This window comes from Macrobrachium nipponense, chromosome 6 (assembly GCF_015104395.2).
Source record: "Macrobrachium nipponense isolate FS-2020 chromosome 6, ASM1510439v2, whole genome shotgun sequence".
In the NCBI taxonomy this organism is placed as follows: Eukaryota; Metazoa; Arthropoda; class Malacostraca; order Decapoda; family Palaemonidae; genus Macrobrachium; species Macrobrachium nipponense.
This window is the reverse complement of record NC_061108.1, coordinates 3,678,786-3,698,865: the sequence shown is the minus strand read 5'-3', so window position 1 is coordinate 3,698,865 and position 20,080 is coordinate 3,678,786. Positions and strand designations below refer to the sequence as shown.

Below are 20,080 nucleotides of genomic sequence, written 5' to 3'. Positions count from 1 at the left end.
TTAAACTGCTGTACTTCAAATTCGTAATCATACAGATGCAGTGACTCATCACTTATAATGAACCTTTTTAAAGATTTAGACGATGGCATACAAGACAATCCTATCCTGTGACCCTTCACAGCAATGATAGTACTTAAGATCACCAAATACTACTCTTTTTAGATGTCAAATTATGTTCCTGATCCAAAAAAATCCTTAACTGTAAGTTTAAGTACTTTTTATATTATACAAGCAATGGGAAAATTCTAGTCCAGAAGTCAACCTTTCTTGTTTACATGCAACGAGAGGTTATTATTTAATTAGAAAGTTTAACTAGACCACTGAGAAATGTGTAATGTACTGCATTGCTTAATGAAATTCAGTTGTTAATCTTCTAAGAATTGGACATGGACACAAGAAGGTTACGTTATGAGTAGGAACCTGTTGTTGCCCATGCTTATATCAGAAGCACTGTCATATTTTTTCTTGATTGCTGGCCACAACTCACAGAATGAAAATAAAGTTCAGAATATCTAACTTTATTTTTATAGCACAGTAATATATCCTGCTCAGTGGTTATATTGAAGTGATCTATACTAATCAAGTCGTGAGCATCTTGTATGGGAGATAACTTTTATTTGTATCATGACTTATTTTCTGTGTCAGCATCATTGTCTTTATGTTTTTCGTAAGGGTCCACCCCTTGACCTCCTTTTTCTGTCCAACTAATCCTCAGTGTTGGCCTCCTTGACATTGTCATTAGCAAGCTCAAGGGTGAGAAATCAAAGCCAGAGAATGTTTAGGCAGTTTTTAACATCATCAAGCTTCCGGGCATTGGCAGTTTCATGAGTAACTTAAGGCTGTTATACAGTACAGTACTTTGAAGTCTGAATTACTGTAAGATGTAATGTAGTTATTTCATTGCCTTTACCAATATTAGTAGTAAGATGTATCCAAAAGTACTCCTTACTATAGATTTTGAAGTTATTAGTGTCCTAAATATGACTGAATTTCAAGTGTAAGACAATTGAACAATGTGCATTGTGTGTTTGTTCAGACTTCAAGAATACACATGGTGTGTTTTTCAGCTAAGAGAACAACAGATACAGATCAGTTAAACGATGCAGTGGATGATGGCGTTAGTGCTAGCGATTCAGATGCTGAATATGAGCCTTCTCAGAAATTAGGGTTGAAGGCTAGTGGCCAAGATCCTGTACCAGATTTGCCAAGGAAAAGAAGAGTTGTGAAACCAAAGTTGAAGAATAGCGATCAAGATCCTGCAGAAGACCTACCAAGGAAAAGAAGAGTGTTGAAGAAGAAAAGACCGAAGACATGGTATGTAAATTATTCTTCTCTCCAGATTTCACTTTTTGTGGTGTGTTCTTGATTACCAAAATCTTGATTAAGTAATAATGGTTATAAGTCAAGTCACGACATCACCAGATAGTAACATAGCTTGATGTAATAATTAATCATTCTTGTAGGAAATTTGAATGCTTAAGTAAGCACTGTCATTCTCAAATCAAATACAGTATGTAATTGCATACTTGCAGATTCCAGTTTGAGCCATCACATCATTTATGCACAGTGTAAAGTAATAGCCCAATGACTCATATATATAGCACTGGGATTATAATATATTGTAATATTTTGTGTACTTGGGCCAGAAAGAAATAAAATGTGTGTTTCTCTAATCAAGGTCATGAGGAAAATGGTGTAGTTACTCAATTCAATCATGGGTCATTCAAATTTGATTAGGATTAAGCTTGTAGATTTTTCATTTGTTTTAATCATTTTTTTTCATTTGCCCCCATCTAAAGAGAGAAATGTTGAATATAATTTGTTGCTTATGTTATTATTGTACCATAAGTGACAAATTTATGTAAAGAAGTGTTGGAACTGGGACAAATGAACCAGCCTCACAGCAAAATATGTCTGTTCAAAATTGAAGATGTTACATACATGTAGTACGGATGTGAAGTGATGTAATTTCCTGCACCGCAGCGTTTAATGAAGATAATCGACAAATTGAAATAGGCATATTATTATTATTATTATTATTATTGAAAGATATTGCTGCATCAGCTTCATTTAACTTGTAAATAGTCTTCTCTATTTTTCTAATAATTGCTTTCTCTCGGATATTACAAGTGGCGAGTATTGCGCCGATATTACTCATCAGGAAGAGTCAATTTCAGGGATATTGCATAGAAATTTATTTGTCACAATAAATAGATAAACAAATAGGTCAAAATATGATGAATTAGTGGCCAACGTTTCTCTCGGTATCATCCAAGCATGATCATGGCAGTGGGTCGGAGCAGACTGTAGGTGCTGTCAAGATCTACTCAATACGTATATAGTGGCAGGTCAGCAGGGGGTCAACCGCTAGCTGAGTTTTCATTGGTTGGTGGCGTAATGCATTCCTGCTATTGGTTGAAAGAAGTTTTCCTCAAGACACTTCTCGTTGTTGAAGGTTGCGCTGTTTCAGCCTAGCAGACCGTCGAGGCTGGGGCATGACTTTCCAGGGCGCTGTGTCATGACGGCTCGCGTTGTCATTGGCTGTTGGGCTGCTTGTCTCATCTGGTATTCTTTTGATCGGGGGTGTTGCTCGGTCTGGTATTACTTGTACTATTATTCATAAACATATCTCCTAAGGTGGTTGGGAGGAAGAGCACTTCCTGCGTCGTATTTAATAAGGGCTTCTCTTGCTGTATTGCCTTGAGCAGTCGCAAATGTCGCTGGTCAGGAGCCCTCCCTATTATCTTAATATTCTTGATAATATACCATCGCGGGAGATAACTTCCTGGTGTGTTCCTGGTGTGCTGTCATGATATGGTTTTTAATTGCTCCTTCTTGTGCATGGCAGGAAATCCTCTCGGAGAGTTTCATAGAAGTCATACCAACGTAAGAGCCGGGACATCCACGGACGGGGCATAAGAATTGGTAGACTACATTCGACTGTTTCAAGAGGTCTCTTGCTAGGGGCGTCAGGTTGTTCTTCATAATAAGGTCCCAGGTACGTCGATTTTGGTAATAAATTACAACTTGAAGCCGACAAAGAACTTGAACTTGTAATTTATTACCAAAATCGACGTACCCAGGACCTTATTATGAAGAACAACCCGACCCCCCCAGCAAGAGACCTCTTGAAACAGTCGAATGTAATCTACCACTTCTTATGCCCCGTCTGTGGATGTCCCGGCTCTTACGTTGGTATGACTTCTATGAAACTGTCCGAGAGGATTTCCTGCCATGCACAAGAAGGAGCAATTAAAAACCATATCATGACAGCACACCAGGAAGCTATCTCCCGTGACGGTATTATCAAGAATATTAAGATAATAGGGAGGGCTCCTGACCAGCGATGTTTGCGACTGCTCGAGGTACTCCTCATACAGTAAGAGAAGCCCTCATTAAATATGACATAAGAAGTGCTCTTCCTCCCCACCAACTTAAGGAGATCTATGTTTATGAATAATAGTACAAGTAATACCAGACCGAGCGACACCCCCGATCAGAGAATACCAGATGGGACAAGCAGCCAATGACAATGCGAGCCGTCATGACACAACGCCCTGGGAAGTCATGCCCCAGCCTTGATGGTCTGCTAGGCTGCAACAGCGCGACCTTCAATGACGAGAAGTGTCTTGAAGAAAACTTCTTTCAACCAATAGCAGGAACGCATTGCGCCACCAACCAATGAAAACTCAGCTAGCGGTTGACCCCCTGCTGACCTGCCACTATATATTGAGTAGATCTTGACAGCACCTACAGTCTGCTCCAACCCACTGCCGTGATCATGCTCGGATGATAGTGAGAAAAACATTGGCCACTAATTCATCATTTTTATACATTCAACTTACCTGTCAGATATATACATAGCTATTACTCCGTCGTCCGACAGAAATTCGAATTTCGCGGCACACGCGGCAGGTAGGTCAGGTGATCTACCCCCCCGCCGCTGGGTGGCGGGAATAGGAACCATACCCGTTTTCTAATTCATAATTTTTCTGTCGCTGGAATGTAAACAACGTTTGCAGTTCCTCCTGACTTGATTTTTGGATTTCATCGCCATCGATCTACTGGGCTATCTTTTGCAGGGAAGTACTGGATCTTTGGTTCGGCATACGCATATTAATTTGTTTTGTTCATGAAACTTACCTGTCAGATATATATATAGCTGTATTTTTCCGAATCCGACAGAAATTTAAACACTTACGACACACGCAGTGGGAGTCAGGTGGTTAGTACCCATTCCCGCCGGCTGGCGGGAGGCGTGGTATCAGGAAATCATTCCCATTTTCTATTCATAATTTTTCTGTCGCCGGTGCTGGAAACACCTGTTTGCAGCACCTCCGTCCAGATTTTGGAAACTTACTAGCTACTTGAGTATCCCTTTTGGTTTTTCTTTGGTATCTGAATTGGATCGGTGGCTTGGCACACGTTGACTTTGGTTTGATTTGAATTTGGTATTGATTTTTCTTTGATCAAGATGTCAGGGTCTAGTTCTGCTAGCGCTAGATTTTGTTCCATGTCTGAATGTAGAGGTAGGCTACTGAAAGCTTCAGTAGACCCACATTCTGTTTGTAAAGTTTGCAGGGGGAATGAATGTACGTTTGAAAGTCGTTGTAAGGAGTGTGAAAGACTAACAGAGTCGGAATGGAAGGCGTATGAAACCTATCTTAAGAAACTTGAGCGAGATAGGTTAAGGAGGTCTTCCTCCAGGAGTGTTTCAGGTAGGCAAGATTTAAATTATTCTCCTGCTAACCCTCCTTCTGTAGATTATGCTCCTACCCCTGTAGTGTTGCCTCCGGCCCCTGAGACAGTGTCGGTAGAAGGTAATACATTATCGCTAATTCTTGAATCGATTCGTAACTTAGAATCAAAAGTGTTAGCTCTGGAGAGCAAAAGTGAAGAGAACGTGCAGTGAAAAGAAATGCCCTTGTGTTAGTGGAGGGTGCGTCAGATCGGCCTCATTCGCCTTTAGACCTAGACCTCTGCTTGACTCCCAGATTTACGGGGAGAGAGCATGTCGAAAGTCGAAGGAGGGTTACGAGGAACCCCCACCGATCTGGCGTGCCTTCGGCAGCTTCTGACGAACCTACCCAGACTGCCAAGGAGCGTGCGCGTGCACGTCTTCTCAAGGAGTGCTTTTCTTCTTCTGAAGCTTCCTCCCCGCGCAAGGGGTGGAGCTCTCATACCGCATCACGTCCGCTGAAAAGGACGGCTCGCGTTCGGGACGCTTCACGTCCAAGTTGTTCTCCGGAACTTTGCTCGTCGCCTGATAGTGCGTTTGCTGCTTTTCCTCCGCAGAAGAAGCGTAAGGATTATTCGGAGGCGGAGTCTTCCTAGATGTTTCTTTCGAGCGCCAGCAGTCGCTCTAAGGTGCGTGAAGTGGCGGTTCCTCCAGGGGTAGCAAAGAAGGCGTCCCCCCTCGCCACTCTCCTGCTCACAGGATCAGCCCCTCCCCAGAAAAGGAGGCTTCACCTACAAGCAAGATTCTCCAGTCTCTTCAGCAGCAACTTCGAGATGTTTTTCCTTCGAGAGAGACTGTTCTACGTCGCCGTAAGAAGGATGACAATCTTCCTGTGAAGAGGTCGAGGCGTTCTCCCTCTCCTCGCTCGTCTCTCTCTCCGTTTGAGTCTCCCTCTAGAGTTCGTTCTGCTCCCCAGCAACTTTCTAGAGGAGGCGAGAAATTCGTTTCTCGCTCTCGTGAAGCGGTTGTTTCCGCTGCTACGAAACTTGTGGATAAGAAGCGAGTTTCTTTAGATGCCGAGCGCGCTTCTGTGAAAGTCAAAAGCGCTTTAGTGGACGCCGAACGTGACTCGGTGCAAGTTTCGCGAGCGCCAGTGGACGCTCAGCGAGTTTTAGTGGACGCTCGGCGCGCACCAGTGGACGCTCGGCGCGCACCAGTGGACGCTCAGCGCGCACAAGTGGACGCCAGGTGTACACCTGCGGCGTTTGAGCGCGCTTCAGTCGGCGCCAGTAGATTGGCTTCTTTCGGACGCCAAAACGCGCGCCTACGGACGTCAGTTTTCCACTTCCGCAAGCATCAAGCGGAGGCGGGAACTCTTCCTGGTTCGCCGTTCTTCTCTTTTGAGAAAGCTCGGGACTCTTCTTTACTTCCTCCGACTTCTCCAGTGTCTGAAGAGGAAATTAGTGGACGCTTTCGTCGAAGTGGATGAAGAACAGCAGTTGGCTCCAGTTTCGACGGACTACAAGGTTTTGACTCGTTTACTACAGTCAGTCTTTGCGGACACTTTCCAACCTGAAGCTCCACGTACTCCTCCCTCTCAGTTTTCGTCTTCCAAAGCTGCTAAGATCTCGGGCTTTGTGAGAATGAAGAAGTCGCTTTCGACGAAGCAAGCTTTTAGAAAGGTCCATGATTGGATGAAAAGAGGAAGCTTCAGGCAAGACTTCTTTCGCTTTACCACCTTCAAGACTCGGTGGCAAAGCTGGTATGTGGTATGAGACGGGAGAAAACGTCGGAGTTAAGCTTCCAGCCTCAGCTCAAGGAGACTTTTGGTAAAGTATTGTAGACGCCACCCCAAAGTAAGATCGTTTTTCTGGGCTCAGCGTCGTGTCGCTGCGCGAAATATCCTTTAATCTATTATTTCTATGGTAAATGTACTAACACATACCAGAGAATAAATAAAATAAAGAAAAAGGTCAGTATAACTGACTCGCTCACCCTCCAGGAGGGTGTCGGTATGAACACTAGGCGAGTGAGACCACTACCACGAGCCAAATGCCAATAGAAATCTCCCACTACAAAATCCTCCAAGAGGGGAGCCCGACCCACAGAGTGAGCAGCTCGTACTACCTACTACTCCATCCCATGCTGCCGACTGCTGCGCCTCTGGTGGCCATCCTTTCAAGTTAGCGCACACGAGCGGTTGTGTATTTTTCTCTCTGTGTTTTTTTTGTGCCCTTTCATTGGATTTTCTATTATGGAGCGTGCAGCTATCGCAGCAGCTAAGTTAAGTACTCAGTATTTACGGTTAGTTGGTTGGTTTTTTTTTCCGGCCCTGAGAACAGTATTTGCCGTTTTTTAGGTATAAATACGACCTCGGGGTCGGAAGCATGGCAGCATGTTCTTCGCCTCGTGATGGGTTCGTTCTTGGTCTCCCATACCTAGAACATCCCCTTATTTATCTTCGCTCTTTATGATTATCCGCTTTACTTAGGGTACGGTCTACTCAGGTTTGTCATGCATGCATGTATTTTACCTTACGTAGGCTTCTTCTATCCAGACCCTAGTCCAGGTTCTTAGTATCGGCCTCTGACTAGCTTTGAGTGGTAGACTTGCCTTCGGGTTAGTCGTACACACCTGGATTTTTTCTCCTGCTATATTGTTTTCTTTCTTTCATTTATTTATTTATATAACTGTTTATTTTATTATTGTTAGGTTAGTTAGGCGTCTGGCTTAGCCTAGGTCCTGGCTCTTTGAAGCCTATAACTACCGCTCATCAGTTCGGTTGCTTCCCTATAGCATCTCTCTGATCAGTTGGTTCGGCCCAGTGGGCTTATTTGCCTCCGCTTTTCAGTTCAGTATGCTTCCCGATAGCATCTCCCTGATCAGTGGTGTCCTAGGCTTAGTTGTCGTATTTGGTCTTACCGCCTCGTGGTCACTTCGTGATCACGGGCCAGCCAGACGCCTGTCCAGTCATTCTTCCCCCCCCTCCCGCTCTTCCATAGAAAGTCGGGCGGGGGCGGAGGGTCCGGTCCTGCCCATGCTTCGCTCCTCCATACCCGAGGCCTGCCTCCCTCTCTCCCCTCAGGCGGAGGGGCTAGGGAGTCGGGACAGACCAGACTGGTCTCGACCTCTCCGGCTTCTCGGCTTCCGGCCGGTTGTACGGAATGGGGGGTACTGGCCTTGCCCACCCTCCGCCGCTACCTTGTCGCTCCGGGCTAGCTTGAGCCTGTATGTCTTCTCGCTCTTTCCCATCTTACTAGGGCTCCTTCCTGATCGGAGTCCTGGTATCCAGCGGAAAGTTGTTAGTCCACCCAGTAGGGTGGACCGGAGCATACAGTGGGTCTCTACTAACCTTACCGTTTTGCTGAGTTACTACACTCCGCTACGCACTGGACTTAGTCCGGTTTGCTTGTGTGTTAGGTTTAAGTTATCTTTAAGTTTATCTTAAGAACCTTAAACCATCCCCCTCCCTTACATATCTTACCGGATCTCTCCGGGATTATAGCCTATTCAGGCGATGCAGGGAGGGGTTATGCACAAATTTTTTTCCGAGCTCCGGCATGCATCGGAGCTCTTCTGTCCTTTAGACTGTAAGTGATGTTTTTTAAGATACTCATGTGTCTCACACTTACAGGCCACCAACTGTGAGCATCCGGGATGTTCCGCCACACTTCAGGACCTTGTGGACACGAAGTTTGCCGGTCCCATGCTCCATGCGCGACTCCGCTCGGGGACATCCAGGTCTGGTACCATGAGACGTGTACCATATGTTACGATCTGGTGAGCCAGCTTTTGGAAGGGGTAAGTTTTACATCTCCAGTAGCTGCTCCGCTTCTTTTTTAGCGCTTAAGTTTTCATCATATTAACTTAAGGCAACTAATTTAAGTTATACTTTAAGTTTTAGTTTTAAGTGATTCTTAAATCTAAACTACGCCCTCTCTTCCAGGCTCCGGCGGTAAGAGATACCGCACTGGCTACCCTGCGGGCCTGGGTCGGCGGTTTTGGGAAAAACGCCGCCAAGGGACAGCCCTACATCCTAGAGAAGCGGTTGGCATTACTAATCTTCCCCGGAGGCAAGACGACAGGATACGTCGACCCGATAGAAGCGGATCCGACTATCGCCTTCATCCAACAACAGCTGGCCACCTCATTAACTGATCAGGACCAGGATATCTCTACGGATGTCGCGACCCTAGATATTAATGTTGAACCTATGGTAGGTATAGACGACCTGTTGGTCGAGGTAGGTACGGTGGACCACCCAAGGGTCACCCTTGGGCGTAACTGTTTCTTCTACTCCTGCAACCTCTCCATCCTTCCAAGGCTTTACGGGTGACGAAATATATTCTCCTCCTGTGGTGCTTCGGTTAGACCTAAGGTCAAGTCTAAGGTGATGACTTTGACTAAGAAGTCGTCGTCGTCTAAGAAGACGACTTCGGCTTCATCCTCCTCCCGTAAGTCTCCGGCTGGGAATCCCGGAGCATCCAGGTCTAAAGCTTCTAGCTCCGGCTCTAAGTCCTCGAGGAGTAAATCCTCCAGAGAGAGATCTCGCACTCCGGCAGAATCACCAGTTCCGCTACCTTTGGTTCCGATTCAGAGCCTCCCCTCCACCTCCGCAGCAGCTGGCTTTGGACTCCAATGCTGGCCTGTTGCAACAGGTGGGGGACCTGGTTGGGTCCTTAAAGAGTAGCATGGAGCAAATGATCTCTCGTCTGTCGGACAGGATTACTTCCCAGGACTCCATTATAGCCGGGCTGAGAGAAGCTCCTCTAGCCTCTCCTCCACTGTCCAACACGAGTGGATCCCAACTTCCTCCGTATGACTCACTACCTCAGTTCTCTATGAACAATCGTTGGGAGAGTAGCGTCATACGCCCCCTTCCAGGACGGTCTCATCTCTATACCGGAATTTGGGACTCGAAGAATAGAGGACTTCGAGTTCTTCCCGGAAGACCTCCAGCCTCCGTTCATAGGCTACGCCCAAGGCTTACGCCGTCGGCTATGGTGCGACGATAAGGTACCTAAGGAGACAGTCCTCTACTCACGAGACCAGGCTCAGAGAGAATGGCTCATGTGTTTAGGAGGACATGGATTGTTCTAACACCAAGATACAACCATTTAAGAGTCCCTTTACCATTTTTACAATGGATGAGAGTACCCCGCTCCCGTTCCTAACCAAGATCGCGAGGTCGACCATCCCAGCGGCCCAGAAGGGGGAACCTATACCGCAGTTGAAGGAAGCGGATCCCACTTCTCCGTTGCTCCCCTCGGTTGGAGAATTGTGGGAAGACTTGCCGAATACATTCTCAGCTGGCAAACTCAAACCGGACTGTGCTATGGAGCAGTTTGGTGAAAACTACCCAGGCTCCCAGATAGCCTTATTCAGGCTGAGTTTGATGCAAAATCGCGTCTAGCCAGATCCATCAATTCTATGGCTATGTCTGAGGTAGCTACCATGGCTTATGGATCAGAACCGATTTTAAGCTCATGACCAAAGCCCTGACTCAAAACGGTACAGTCAGATATGTTTGAGTTTGCCACTGCTCGGACGAATTGTAGGAAGCATGTCCTACAAGAGGCAACCATTCGGCATGGAACCGAATAGGTTACTCTCGTCTAGCATCTGGGGAGCAGATCTCTTCCCAGAAGCTTATGGTAAGGAGGTCCAGTCAGAGGCTACCAGGTTAAACCAGAGCCTTAAGGATCGTTGGGGCCTTTCGGCTAAGAGGAGGCAAGACCTGACTCCTAAAGGTAAGGGACAAAAGAAACCCAGGCAGTTTCCAACCTTACCAGAAGAAGCAACTACGCTTTCCTCAACAAGTTCCAACAGTACCGTTAGTGCAGACAGCCCAACCCTCCACTTCTAAAGGTCAATCACAGCCAATTTATGTGATATCCCCTCAGCCTCAGCCTCCACCTCTTACGCCATCTCTCCAGCTTACAATCAAGCCTTCGAGAGTCAAGCTTCTCGAAGTATGACCGCTCGGGTAAAGGGAGGTAGAGGTAAGCGTTCCTTTCGTGGGAGAGGATCTGGGAGGCCCCTTTTAACAGGGGAAAGCACTTCAGAGGAGGCCGAGGCGGTTACCAGAACCAATGAAGAACTTCAGGTAGGGGGAGGCTGTTTTCACTTTCGCCACCGGTGGAAACTTCAGCCAATGGGCTCAGAGCATAGTGTCAAAAGGGTCTGGGTTGGAGCTGGTTGACGAACCCACCTCCATCCAGACCTTTCCGTCACTTCCTTCCAAGAATTGACAGGGAGTACGCAGACGATCTCCTTCAAAAGGAGCTATAGCAAGAGTCAAGAGATTAAAATTTCAAGGTCGCTTGTTCACAGCGTGCCAAAGAAAGGCTCACAAAAAAAGAAGGGTAATCTTAGACTTGTCCCGCTTAAACCTTAGCCATCCGCTGCGACAAGTTCAAGATGCTCACGATCTCACAGGTGCGGACCCTACTTCCCCGTGGGGCCGTCACCACCTCTATCGATCTTACAGACGCTTACTATCATATCCCTATTGCAAGACACCTTCCGTCCGTATCTGGGTTTCAAGATAGGAGACCAGACATTCTCCTTCAAGGTAGTTCCATTCGGGACTCACGTGGCACCCAGAGTGTTCACGAAGCTAGCGGAAGTGGTAGTGCAACAACTCAGATCGCAAGGGATCATGGTAGTAGCGTATCTCGACGATTGGTTGATCTGGGCCCCATCATCGAGGAATGCAACAGAGCTACTCTGAAAGTGATTCAGTTCCTGGAATATCTAGGCTTCAAAATAAACAGGAACAAATCAAGACTCACTCCAGAGTCAAACTTTCAGTGGTTATGGGCATTCAATGGGAATCTATCATCCCACACACTGTCGATTCCATCAACCAAAAGGAAAGAAATAGCAAAGTCAGTCAAGCAATTTCTAAGTCACAAACTAGCGTCAGGAGAGCCCAGGAAAGGATCCTGGGTTCTCTCCAGTTTGCATCAGTTGACAAACGTCTTAATGAAAGCCAAACTGAAAGACCTAACCAGAATCTGGCGCTCGCGAGCAAACGTCAGGTCCAGGGACAAACTATCCTCAGTGCCTCTGATTCTAAAGAATCGACTTCGGCCATGCGAGAGTCAAGAATTTATCAAGGTCAGTACCCCTTCAGTTCCCTCCACCAGAGGTCACCATCCACACAGACGCGTCCTTAGCGGCTGGGAGGGTATTCCCAGGTCAAAAGGTTTCTCAAGGGACTTGGTCACCTCAGTTCCGTCAGTTCCATATAAACGTACTGGAGGCAATGGCAGTGTTCTTGACTCTAAAAAGGCTACGCCCACCCAAGTACTCCCACATAAAGCTAGTCCTGGACAGCGCAGTGGTAGTACATTGTATACAAACAGAGGAGGCTCCAAGTCACGTCATCTAAATCACGTCATGATAGCCATCTTCTCCCTGGCAGACAAGTTCAGTTGGCATCTTTCCTCCACTCACATAGCAGACGCCCTATCCCGATCAGTACCCCTAGAGTCGGAATGGTCACTGGACAACAGTTCGTTCCAATGGATCCTTCAAAGAGTCCCAGGGCTACAGGTGGACCTCTTCGCATCACAAGCGAACCACAAACTACCGTGTTATGTAGCCCCCAAACCTGGACCCTCTGGCCTATGCCACGGACGCCCTGGCTCTAGACTGAACAAACTGGGAGAAGATTTACGTCTTCCCTCCAGTGAATATCCTCATGAAAGTATTGAACAAACTCAGGACTTTCAAGGGTCAAGTGGCTCTAGTAGCCCCAGACTGGCCGAAGAGCAACTGGTATCCTCTAATTTTGGAGCTGGGCCTTCGTCCTCTTCAGATCCCCAGTCCCAAGCTCTCCCAGTCAGTACAAATGAAGACTGTGTTTCGCTTCTCAGGGATTCTCAAAACCCTAACTTTATGGATTTCATGAGTTTGGGCGCGAGAGAGCGAATATTGACCCTCAGAATATTCTATTCTTGGAATCCGATCCAAAAAGGGATTCGACTTTTGAGGCAGTATGATGCTGCTGTCAAAAAGTAGCAACCTTCCTGAGAGATTCGGATATTAGAATCATGACAGTTAATTCAGCTATATCCTTTTTCAAGATCCTTATTTGAAAAAGGTTTAGCAGCTAGCACGATTACGACAAACAAGTCAGCTTTGAAAAAGATATTTCAATTTGGATTTAACATAGACTTGACGGATTCCTACTTCTCGTCTATTCCTAAGGCATGTGCTCAGGGCTTAGGCCGTTCTGTAAGGCCTACGTCAGTTTCATGGTTCTTAAACGATGTTCTAAAACTGGCTTCCGAAACCGATAATGACACATGCTCGTTTTATTCTAATGCTCTTAAGAAAAACCCTATTCTTATTAAGCTTAGCTTCAGGAGCAAGAATTTCAGAACTGTCGGCTCTATCCAGAGACCCGGATCATATTCAGTTCCTTCCCACAGGAAGTCCTACTTTCTCCGGAACGTAGCTTTTAGCAAAGAATGAAGATCCTTTGATGAGGTGGGAACCTTGGAAGGTACTACCCCTTCCACAAGATTTATCTCTTTGCCCACAGTTACAACCTTACGAGCCTTTTCTGTCTAGGACCTCCTCATCTTCGTCGGGTGTCCCCCTCTTTTAGGAGGGAAAAAGGTGGAACTTTATCCATTAAAAGGCATCAGGCAACAAATCCTGTACTTTATTAAGCAAGCCAATCCTGACTCTTTCCCGAAAGCACATGATGTCAGGGCAGTAGCCACCTCAATTAATTATTTCCAACATATGAACTTCGATGAGTTGAAAAGTATACTGGATGGAAATCGCCGACAGTGTTCAAACGTCACTACCTTAAGTCCTTGGAAGCTCTGAAATTCCCAGGCAGTAGCAGCGGGTAACATAGTTTCCCCTGACTCTAACTAGTTTGTAGTAGAAGATTCAGTCCTCCTTTCTACCTGCCTCACCCAAAAGTTCGTCTATTCCTACCTGGTTCATTTGCATTCACCTTGTGTCTTAGCTGCTTTTGTGATAGTGTAGTGGGTGCCCCTTATTGTCTGGTTAGGGACACTCACAAATGATTATACACATTGATCTCATGGATGTTTCCCCTTATTTTTATGCTAGGGGATACATCATATTATAATGATTACGGTTTTGTATATTAAGTCATATACATTCCTTTATATATTATTATTGTTGATTGTTTTTATTAATTGCTATTATACTTTTGATACATGCTGTTACACAGATAACATTGATACATGTAAATAATTTTACCTGTAATATAGTAATTACCTTATGTTTACAAACATGATTAGATTTAAGGGTAATTTAAGCATATTTATATTTTTATACCCCTGTTGTATATGTATCTTTTAGCAATTATGGTATATCTTATATATTTTATCTTTTATTTGAGACCTATTCTGATTTATTTTATTTTTATTCTCATTTTATTACTGTTTTGTTTACAATCTTGTGCTATTTCTCTGTACGATTCGCGCAGCGACACGAGCTGAGCCCAGAAAAGGGATTTTGACGTAAGGAAAAATCTATTTCTGGGCGATTGGCTAGTGTCGCCAGCGAAATCCCACCCTACCCATCCCTTCTTCGCCCAAGATTGGCTGCTAACTTCAGGATGGCCACAAGAGGCGCAGCAGTCGGCAGCATGGGATGGAGTAGTAGTAGTACGAGCTGCTCACTCTGTGGGTCGGCTCCCCTCTTGGAGGGATTTTGTAGTGGGAGATTTCTATTGGCATTTGGCTCGTGGTAGTGGTCTCACTCGCCTAGTGTTCATACCGACACCCTCCTGGAGGGTTGAGCGAGTCAGTTATACTGACCTTTTTCTTTATTTTATTTATTCTCTGGTATGTGTTAGTACATTTACCCTAGAAATAATAGATTAAAGGATATTTCGCTGGCGACACGAGCCAATCGCCCAGAAATAGATTTTTCCTTCCTTACGTCAAAACATCCCTTTTTTGTCTTCCTTCGAAGGTCTCGTGGACACATAGCGAGTTAGACTTTCACCTTAAAGGCCTCTTCAGGACACTAGAGGTCTTTAATTTTCTTGACTGGTGCCTGGGAGTATTGGATGCCAGGTCCAGGAGTTCTGATTCCATCAGTCTGGGGGAGCTGTCCAGTGTATTGTCTTGCATGGACAGGCCGTCAGGGATGGTTCTGAGGAATTGGCTGCGCATTTCAGCACGGGACTGCTTAAGAAAGAGCACTTTTTTGCAATTTTACTGCAAAGTCGGTCTCACCAGCGCAAAAAGCGGATCTTCTTTTCGCTCCTTTCTCAGAACATCTCTTCCCCCAGTCTATGGTAAAGGACATAGCTGCCAGTCTCCAGGAGAAAGCAAACTCAAGACCTTCTGGCACAGTCTTCTAGGAAGCCTACTACTTCTTCGTCTTCTGGGTCCTCTGCTTTGAAGAAATCGAAGCCCTTTCGATCGCTTCTTCCTCGAAGCCAGCCCCTCGAGGAAGAGGCTCTTTCAGAGGCAAGACTCCCGCTCCTTCCAAGAGCAAGAAGTGAGAGGGAAGTCCTTCAGACACCGGTAGGAGCCAGGCTTCTACATTTCGCGAAAGCTTGGGAAGAGAGAGGTGCCGACGCTTGGTCTCTGGACATCGTCAAGAAGGGGTACAGAATTCCTTTCCTGATGTTACCCCCGCTGTCTTCGACACCAAAGGATTTGTCTCCGTCGTATCAGGGAGAAAAGCAGAAAGTGCTTCACGATCTACTAGATCAAATGATCGAGAAGCAGGCGTGGAACAGGTCTTCGACCGGAGTTCTCCGGGGTTTTACAACCGTCTGTTCCTAGTGCCGAAGCAGTCAGGGGGGTGGCGCCCCGTTCTGGATGTCAGCAGTCTAAATCGCTTCGTTACCAGCAGAAGTTCAAGATGGAGACACCTCAATCCGTGCTTGCAGCTTTAAGACCGGGGATTGGATGGTCTCGTTAGACCTTCAGGACGCTTACTTTCACGTCCCCATCCATCCCCGATCAAGGAAATACCTGCGGTTTGTCCTGAAAAAAGGGAAGATTTTTCCATTCAGGGCACTCTGCTTCGGTCTCCAGCACGGCGCCGATGGTGTTTCAAACCGTTCTTATGAAGAACGTTGCGAGGTGGCTCCATCTTGCGGAAATAAGGATCTCTCTCTACCTAGACAACTGGCTTATTCGAGCCTCATCGCAAGACAGGTGTCTGAAGGACCTTCACACGACTCTGTCGTTAGCGAGGTCCTGGGACTTCTGGTGAAATCTCGAGAAGTCGCATCTGACTCCTTCTCAATCCTTAGTCTATCTGGGGATTCAGATGGACTCAGTGGCTTTTCGGGCTTTTCCGTCCCAGGGGCGACAACTTCAATGCCTGGACAAAGTGTCGGCCTTTCTAGAGAAGGAAAAATGCTCGGTGAGGGAATGGATGAGTCTGCTGGGGACCCATTTTCCTCACTGGAGAAGTTGTTTCTCTGGGAAGGTTGCACCTCCGACCACTTCAGTTCTTCCTCTCAAGCAATTGGTCACGCAAACAGGATCTAGAAGAGGTCTTGTTTTTGACGGAAGAAGTGAAAAAGCACCTCAAATGGTGGTTGGATCCAAACAAGCTTGCGGAAGGACTTTCGCTCAAGCTTCGGAACCCCGACCTAGTGTTGTTCTCCGACGCGTCCTCCACGGGTTGGGAGCAACACTGGGAGGGAGAGAGGTGTCAGGCACCTGGAGAGGGGAACAGGTGTCCTGGCACATCAATCTAAAAGAACTTTCAGCGGTTTACCTTGCTCTAAGGTTCTTCGAGGAGGAAGTCTCCAGCAAAGTGGTTCAGATAAACTCGGACAACACCACAGCCTTGGCATACCTCAGGAAACAGGGGGGAAACTCACTCTCCTTCTCTGTTCGTCATCGCGAGGAATATCCTGATTTGGGCGAAGTCGCAAAACGTCATGATTCTGACAAGGTTTGTGTCAGGCGTGGAAAACGTGCGAGCGGACCTTCTCAGTCGGCAAGGACAGCTTCTGCCGACGGAATGGACCCTTCATCAGGAAGTATGCCAGGCGCTATGGAAGCTGTGGGGACGTCCTCATGTGGACGTTTTCGCAACTTCCCGAACGAAGAGACTTCCGCTGTATTGCTCCCCAGTTCTGGACCCGGGAGCAGTGGCAGTAGACGCCCTACTGGTGGAATTGGTCGGGACTGAGACATTTACGCTTTTCCCGCCCCCCCATTCAAAATCCTCGGGGGAAGTAATGAGGAAGTTCGCTGCATCAGAAGGAGCGAGAATGACCCTCATCGCCCCTTCTGGCCAGCGGCCGACTGGTTCACGGAGGTGATGTCCTTCCTAGTAGACTTTCCGAGGACTCTGCCCCTAAGGAAAGATCTACTCAGACAGCCCCACTTCGAGAGGTACCACAAAAACCTCCCCGGCTCTGAGTCTGACTGCGTTCAGACTATCAAGAAGTTTGGCCAGAGCGAGGGGTTTTTCAAGACCTGTGGCAACGGCGATTGCCACCGCAAGGAGGCCCTCCTCAATCGCAGTTTACCAATCAAAGTGGGCTGTCTTTAGAAGTTGGTGCAGAAGGAAGGGCATTTCCTCCACCTCAACCTCTGTGAGCCAGATAGCAGATTTCCTTCTTCACCTTAGGAAAGAAGCGAAACTAGCCGTTCCACGATTAAGGCTACAGAAGCGTGCTTTCTGTGTCTTTCAGACATAGAGGACTCGACTTAGCGAATGATAGAGACATTCATGATCTCATTAGATCATTTGAGACTGCGAAAGTTCCCCAACCTAAAGTACCATCGTGGAACTTAGACGTGGTACTGAAGTTTCTCATGTCGAGTCAATTTGAACGCTCCACTTAGCCTCGCTTAGGAATCTTACTAAGAAGACCATTTTCCTAACCGCTCTGGCGACGGCGAAGAGGGTTAGCGAAATTCAAGTCATAAGCAAGCATATTGGGTTCAAGGATCATAGTGCAGTTTGTTCCTTAAGTCCTACGTTCTTAGCAAAGAACGAGAACCTTCCAACCCACCCTTGGCCGAGGACGTTCGAGATCAAGGGGTTGTCGGAGCTAGTGGGACCTGAAGCTGAGAGAGTCCTGTGTCCTGTCAGGGCTCTCAAGTTTTTATTTGCAGAGAACCAGAGCATGCAGAGGTTCTTCGGAGAACTTGTGGTGCTCTGTGAAAAACCAGATCTTCCGATGTCGAAGAATGCACTGGCGTTCTTCTTAAGAAGTACGGTTAAGGAAGCCCATGAAAAGTGTAGTGAAAGTGACATGGAGCTTCTGAAAGTGAAAGCCCACGAGGTTGAGGCTATGCTACTTCGGTGGCTTTTCACAAAAAGAAAAATATGGCAATCAAAGATATTTTGGGCGCCACTTATTGGCGAAGCAATTCGGTGTTCGCTTCACACTACCTGCGGGAGGTGAAAGCAACATACGAAAATTGTTACTCGCCTCGGACCATACGTCGCTGCAGACACTGTTTTTGGGGGCAGGAGGTAGCGCTCATCCTATCCTCCTTTAATGGTTTAGGGGAGTTTTTAACTTGTGTTATGGTTGTGGGGTTGAACCGCCTGCGGCGGATCTCCCTTCCATTAGCTTAGTCTATGTGGGATACTTTTGGTAGGCTACGCCAGGTGGTTTGGTTTTTTACTTCGTTGCCCTCATTTGTATGGTCAATGGTCTAGTCACGTCGTGGTCTCGCCCCTGTTGACAGATCATCTGGAGTGCACCAGCTATATAGGTCTCTACCTCGCTGGCGGAACTCTAGTAGCACAAGCAGACTTACGCGGCAGTAACCACGAAGTCAGCTATGCTAACAGGTAAGGAATCAAGATATCAATTATCTGCATATATATGTTTCCTAAAATCTTCTATTCTGTCTACTCCCACCACCAAAGGTGGGATTCAGCTATATATATATCTGACAGGTAAGTTTCATGAACAAAATGATATTGTAATGATACAATTAAGTTTGTTCATACTACCTGGCAGATATATATAATCAAGTACCCACCCACCTCCCCTCAGGAGACAGTGGAAATAAAAAATTATGAATAGAAAATGGGAATGATCCTGATACCCGCCTCCCAGCGGCGGGATGGGTACTAACCACCTGACTCCCACTGCGGTGTGGTCGTAAGTGTTTAAATTTCTGTCGGATTCGGAAAAATACAGCTATATATATATCTGCCAGGTAAGTATGAACAAACTTAATTGTATCATTACAATATCATTTTTATAACTTTGGCTTCGAAAATTTCGAAGAATTGTTTACGTGCTGAAAAGCCTTTCGCTCTGACCAAACTTTGGACAGTCTGAAACCAGTCAGACTGAGAGCGAGGAGATTTTTGTGGTACCTGTCGAAGTGGGGTTGTCTGAGTATCGCTCCTTAGCGGGAGCGATCTTGGAAGGTCCACCAACCATTCCAGTACCTTCTGAACCATTCTTCTTGGGCCGGCCAAAAGGGAGCGATTAAGGTCATTCTCGTTGAATCGGACTCTACGAACTTCTTGATGGTTAGCCCCAGGATCTTGAAGGGGGGAAACGCGTAGACGTCGAGTCCGTTCCAGTCTAGAAGAAGAGCATCTATTGCTACTGCCTCTGGATCTGATATCGGAGAGCAGTAAGGATCCAGCCTCTTGTTCTTTGACGTGGCAAAGAGGTCTATGTGTGGCCTGCCCCATAACTTCCACAGGCTCTGGCATACATCCAGATGAAGGGTCCACTCTGTGGGAAGGACCTGATCTTTCCTGCTGAGGAGATCTGCTCTTACATTCCTTCTCCCTGCACGAACCTGGTGAGAAGCTTGATTCCTCTTTCTTCTGCCCAACAGAAGAAGGTCTCTTGCTGTCTCGTACAGGGAGAAGGAATGCGTCCCCCCCTGTTTCCTGATGTATGCCAGAGCTGTAGTGTGTCCGCGTTGACCTGCACTACCGATCTTCTGACTTTGGGCTCGAAAGCCTTCAGAGCCAACCACACAGCCATCAACTCCTTTCTTTCTGTTGATTTGTGCCAGGCTACCTGGTCCCCACCCAGGTACCTGACACTTTCGCTGGTTCCCAGAGTTGCCCCCACCCCATGTCCGACGCGTCGGAGAACAACACCAGGTTGGGGGTCTGTGATTGAAGAGACAGTCCCTTCGCAAAGAGGTTGTGGGATCTGTCCACCATAAGAGATGTTTCTTGATGTCCTGGGATAACGACAGGGAGAACGTCAAATCCTGAGAACGACGACTCCAATTCCGATGAAGAAAGAATTGGAGTGGTCTCAGGTGCAACCTTCCTAGGGAAACGAATTGCTCCAGAGAGGAGAGCGTCCCCAGCAGACTCATCCACTCCCTCACTGTGCATACTTCTTTCCCTAAGAAGGTTGTTACTCTCTCGAATCCTCGGGCTATCCTTTCCTGCCGAGGGAAAAGCCCGAAAACTCAGAGA

The 20,080-nt window shown here is 46.7% G+C and overlaps 1 protein-coding gene across 4 annotated transcripts in view; it reads left to right on the top strand.

The window, feature by feature from the left end:
• Nucleotides 1-20,080, top strand: part of LOC135216343 (uncharacterized) — a 78,454-nt gene that overhangs the window by 40,913 nt on the left and 17,461 nt on the right. For all 4 annotated transcript variants that reach the window (XM_064251549.1, XM_064251550.1, XM_064251551.1 and 1 more), the window contains exon 5: nt 1,068-1,314. In XM_064251549.1, coding sequence (XP_064107619.1) covers nt 1,068-1,314 — 247 coding nt within the window. The remainder of the gene's footprint in view (nt 1-1,067; nt 1,315-20,080) is intronic.